We start from the raw sequence: 6,000 nt of genomic DNA, 5'->3' as shown, positions 1-6,000 counted from the left end.
TGTGTCACGGATCTGACATAACACAGAGGTGTGTGTCACGGATCTGACATAACACAGAGGTGTGTGTCAGGATCTGACATAACACAGAGGTGTGTGTCACGGGTCTGACATAACACAGAGGTGTGTGTGTAGGGCATCTAAGGCAACCAGATTAATCACCCAAATATGTTTATAGCAATTAAATCCGTTTTAAATTCATTACATGTTTTTGCATATGCATCGTTGGAGACAGGTATTCATCATATTTTCATCACGGTAGAATTTCAAAATGAAACTTTCTGAAAGATGGGAATAATATATCCTACAAAATTAATAAATCTAGTACTCAAATAAAATATGAAACACATGCTTATAAAAATGCTAAACATTTTTATTCAGGAAGAAATAAATACAAAAGACTTATGTACAATAGAAGACAATTTATTTACAACTTTGGCACTTTGACGGATCACTGCGACTCATCTAGATATGTAGAAGTACAAAGTTACAACATTGAACAGAAATAGATGCTTCAAACCGTGCACAATACAAAATGTGAATATTGCCCTAAACATTGGTGACGCTCGAAACACTGAGCCACTGTGGAGTCAAAATTGACAATGTGGTGTTTTCCTAAACACTAAGAGTATGTGCAGCACATAGATGCTCTTTTAATAAATAAAGATAATGAATCACAGTTATCAATGACCAATACCCTTAAATGTCTTGGATTATTGTTTCGATTATGGCAAGATGAAGGAGTGAAATATTATGACGATAAACAACAAATATAAACATCTTAGTGAACACAAGTTGAACTTGTTCCTTCTGGTGCCATGACCTACGGTCTGTCTGAGCAGAGTTAGGAGGCCATAGTGTATACACACGCAGGAAACACCCTGATGCAGAGGAAAGTACAGGAACAGACATGACATCTAGAAATCTACATGCAACTGACACATCTGAAGTCGTGGTGTACAGTTATCAACACAGCCGAATCCTTCCCTAACTTGAGGGATGGCATCAGGCTGCCAAAGACACCTGGCGCTGGACTGATCCTAGGTACTCCTGTAACAGATGAACAGTCAGATATAATCAAATACAGTCAAATACCTATTAGATACTGTCAGACACAGGCACATAGTGTCACATACCATTGGATATAGTGAGATATAGTCACATACCGCCAGCTACAGGCATGAGTATTCAGATGCACTCTAATACCCTTAGATACTGTCAGATACTGCCACATACACTTTGATAAAGTCAGATATAGTCGTATACCCCAGATATAGCCAGCTACAGTCATACATGGTCAGATAAGACATATAGAGTCAGATACATTGACATATAGCCAGGTAGTCAAATATTGTCAGATACCATTTGCTATAATCAGATACAGTCACATATAGTCAGAAATAGTCATATACCTACAGATATAACCAGATAGTCATATATAGCCAGGTACAGTCATATATAGTCAGAAATAGTCAAATACCTACAGATATAACCAGATACAGTCACATATAGCCAGGTACAGTCATATATAGTCAGAAATAGTCAAATACCTACAGATATAACCAGATAGTCATATATAGCCAGGTATAGTCATATATAGTCAGAAATAGTCATATACCTACAGATATAACCAGATAGTCATATATAGCCAGGTACAGTCATATATAGTCAGAAATAGTCAAATACCTACAGATATAACCAGATAGTCATGTATAGCCAGGTACAGTCAAATATAGTCAGAAATAGTCAAATACCTACAGATATAACCAGATAGTCATATAAAGCCAGGTATAGTCATATATAGTCAGAAATAGTCATATACCTACAGATATAACCAGATAGTCATATATAGCCAGGTACAGTCATATATAGTCAGAAATAGTCAAATACCTACAGATATAACCAGATAGTCATATATATCATGGTACAGTCATATATAGTCAGAAATAGTCAAATACCTACAGATATAACCAGATAGTCATATATAGCCAGGTACAGTCATATATAGTCAGAAATAGTCAAATACCTACAGATATAACCAGATACAGTCACATATAGCCAGGTACAGTCATATATAGTCAGAAATAGTCAAACACCTACAGATATAACCAGATAGTCATATATAGCCAGGTACAGTCATATATAGTCAGAAATAGTCAAATACCTACAGATATAACCTGATAGTCACATATAGCCAGGTACAGTCATATATAGTCAGAAATAGTCAAACACCTACAGATATAACCAGATAGTCATATATAGCCAGGTACAGTCATATATAGTCAGAAATAGTCAAATACCTACAGATATAACCAGATACAGTCACATATAGCCAGGTACAGTCATATATAGTCAGAAATAGTCAAATACCTACAGATATAACCAGATAGTCATATATAGCCAGGTACAGTCATATATAGTCAGAAATGGTCTTATACCTACAGATATAACCAGCTAGTCATATATAGCCAGGTACAGTCATATATAGTCAGAAATAGTCAAATACCTACAGATATAACCAGATAGTAATATATATCATGGTACAGTCATATATAGTCAAATACCTACAGATATAACCAGATAGTCATATATAGCCAGGTACAGTCATATATAGTCAGAAATAGTCAAATACCTACAGATATAACCTGATAGTCATATAGCCAGGTACAGTCATATATAGTCAGAAATGGTCATATACCTACAGATATAACCAGATAGTCATATATAGCCAGGTACAGTCATATATAGTCAGAAATAGTCAAATACCTACAGATATAACCTGATAGTCATATATAGCCAGGTACAGTCATATATAGTCAGAAATAGTCAAACACCTACAGATATAACCTGATAGTCATATATAGCCAGGTACAGTCATATATAGTCAGAAATGGTCATATACCTACAGATATAACCAAATTCCTTTATCATCCAGAACTGGCTCCCACAGGAGATATCATTTGTGTGAGATCAAGCCATATCTACATTGTAGATATGGCTGCAATGAAATTGCAACACGATGCTTTGCAGACCATTGTGACATCATTGGTTACCATGACGTCACAATCAAAGTACATCACTAATGGCTCTGCTACTGAATCTGTTAGCAGTACTTTTTACACTTGAGACACAGCTTATTACTGTCTACAAACTGAAAAAGTTGAAAGAATGAATTTTTTCCACTTTTATCAACTTGTGTTGATATATTTGATATCAAAAGACACTTGGGTGAGATTCTCTATATATAGCCAGGTACAGTCATATATAGTCATAAATAGTCATATACCTGCATATATAACCATATACAGTCATATATAGCCAGGTAAAGTCATAAATAGTCATATACCTGCATATATAACCATATACAGTCATATATAGCCAGGTCAAGTCATAAATAGTCATATACCTGCATATATAACCATATACAGTCATATATAGCCAGGTAAAGTCATAAATAGTCATATACCTGCATATAAACCATATACAGTCATATATAGCCAGGTAAAGTCATAAATAGTCATATACCTGCATATATAACCATATACAGTCATATATAGCCAGGTAAAGTCATAAATAGTCATATACCTGCATATATAACCATATACAGTCACAATAACCAGGTACAGTCATGTATAGTTAGAAATGGTCCTATGGTAAGATTATCCGGTAACTACTGCCTCTGGGACTTAACATGTAATATTTGAGACAGAACAATTTTTCTGAACCCACAACACCTTAAGTTTCAAAATACCAAGCATGTCCACTGAACAAAATGTGGACAATATATTTCTTCCAGCATGTTTCGGAACAGATTATTAATTGTCTTGGTCGGCCCTTATGGCCTTCTTGAGATGTCCGTACATACCTTCAGTTGTTCTGTCAAGACATCTCGAACCACCGGGGTTCTGTTGCTGCTCCACCAGTCGGGCATGTACTGCAAGACAACAGTAGGTGCATTAGCAGGTGCAGTACAGCAGGTGCAGTACAACAAGTAGGTATTGACAAAAGAACCTCATGGTTGATAGCGGGTACTTTACTTTAAAAAGGGGACGTAACACGGTCAAATTAGCAGTCACAGCAAGTAAGACTCGTGTGGATCAAACATCACTTTGTTCGTCTGCTAACTCAAAATGTATTATATTAGTATAATAGTTAATAAGTTTCATAATCACAGAGAGCCAAGGACTCCACACAAGGTAAAACTTAAAACGATTTTCAACTATTCTGAAAATGGACAATATTTAACATATGCAAGTGATATATCACTTGCAAATGGAGATTTGTTAATGAAATGAGTTTACTGAGTAAAGGGGCCACCGGCCCATGATACAAAGCACATATGACACTGAATTACATAGGTGCACCATGGCAATTTATGGTAGCAAAAGCATACTGGTCATACATGGGGGTCGAGGCACTTTTGTCGTTCTTTAAATGCTAAAAATATATGTTTACAAAGTGTTTCACAAACACTTTTAGAGAAATTTGTATTCCCATACCAAATTCAATCAATAAGTATGACCCAAATTGACTTTGGCATTAATGTTTACACAAGATTCCATAGATAACACCAGCTGTAATCCAATTTTGGAAATGCTTGAATGTAAATATCAATACATCTCTGCCTATAAAGTACAACAGAATTCTTTAGGAATTACTTCTTGATTGTCCCAAACATAAGTAAAACCGTTTAAATATAACAGTTTCATTTCACATTTAATGCCCAACATGTTATGTCCTTTTCAGCAATATTATACTGATAAGAATAGACCTGATTTAAAATAATATTACTCTTATCCTGTTGCTCAAGGAAAGGCGTGCTTCATTTGGTATGGAAATCAGAATGTCATCTGTGGGATATTAAATACTCACCCTCCACAAGAAAGACGCCTGGTCGCAAGGTTTGCAGACAGTTTTGCCCATTCCTGTCGCATCCTGTTCACACTTGCATGTTTGACACACAGGTGGTGCTGCTGTCATGGCAACACGGGAGGCGAAGTTCCGGACAAATTCCCTCCTGTTCTTGGAGCTTCCACCCTGCATATGGGTGGAGTCGAAGATTGAGCCATTAGAGTTGAGGGCAAGTTGGGAACATCTGTCGGCTGGCTGGACTAGCTTCTTGAACAGCTCCTCATTGCGCGTTCGGCGAGACCTCATGGTGAAAATCTGTGCTTGGTCCATGCCTGTAGATAGGACGGGAAATGTTTTAACCCTTTTACAACATTAACGCGCCTTCACCAGTGTAAGGTTGCATTGTGTTATATAAAGGACTCATTTTGAATACAAATGTTTGGACTTATTTGAACTCCCATTAAAACTAAGAACTTTATATCATCCATCGCTGTTATAACACTCACCATATATCTGAACATTTCTGACAGGCCTGTTGTCTCGGATGTCCATGGGCTTGCTGCGGAGTACATGCATGACGAAACCATGGGCTGTCAGTATGCCGTCCATGTCCACATGAGCCTCATTGGCCTCACAGTCAGAGGCTGGGATAAACAAGATGACCTTGGCCACTCCTGTCCTGAAGGGGTAGGTGGTGGCAAGTCTGATGGCGGCCAGGCCGTCCCCTGCTACCTTGCTGTCGGAGTACACAATACTTTCAACGCCCCTCAAGAATCTTTTGGCATGGCTGAAGAGATGACCGTCAAATGTTCGACTATGCTCCATCTCTAGGCGCCCGGGCCCTCCGTAGCCAACCAAGCCATACTTGTTCTGGTTGATACCTGTAGGGGAAAAAGATATGAACCTAAGATGAAATCTATTCCCCAATTCTATGCTCCATTATATTACTAAAGAAATGTGGTTCGTCTGTTGTTTTAGCAATTACAGCTTCATCTTGTTCACGGCCTGTATGAAACCTGGGGCATCTGGGACATCTGAACCAGTGATTGAAGGAACGAGCAATGTCCCAGGTCGTCCAGTATGATGACACGCAAATAGTTACAGAGCCTAACCACTTGATCCATTACAAGCCCTTAATGAGTGAGTGAGTGA

General features: G+C 37.6%; 1 protein-coding gene across 1 annotated transcript in view; it reads right to left on the bottom strand.

Moving 5' to 3' along the window:
- Window positions 1-349: 349 nt before the first annotated feature.
- The window catches only part of LOC124117952 (apolipophorins-like), a 39,285-nt gene continuing 33,634 nt past the window's right edge, over window positions 350-6,000 (bottom strand). The window contains exons 32-35 of the mRNA XM_048399826.1: window positions 5,355-5,729; window positions 4,870-5,180; window positions 3,863-3,931; window positions 350-1,047 (exon numbers count right to left, since the gene is read on the bottom strand). Of these exons, the coding sequence (XP_048255783.1) occupies window positions 1,003-1,047; window positions 3,863-3,931; window positions 4,870-5,180; window positions 5,355-5,729 (800 nt within the window). The 3' untranslated portion in view covers window positions 350-1,002. The remainder of the gene's footprint in view (window positions 1,048-3,862; window positions 3,932-4,869; window positions 5,181-5,354; window positions 5,730-6,000) is intronic.

Source organism: Haliotis rufescens, unplaced genomic scaffold (assembly GCF_023055435.1).
Source record: "Haliotis rufescens isolate VD_foot unplaced genomic scaffold, xgHalRufe1.0.p SCAF_2, whole genome shotgun sequence".
In the NCBI taxonomy this organism is placed as follows: Eukaryota; Metazoa; Mollusca; class Gastropoda; order Lepetellida; family Haliotidae; genus Haliotis; species Haliotis rufescens.
This window is presented reverse-complemented; position numbering and strand designations above follow the sequence as displayed.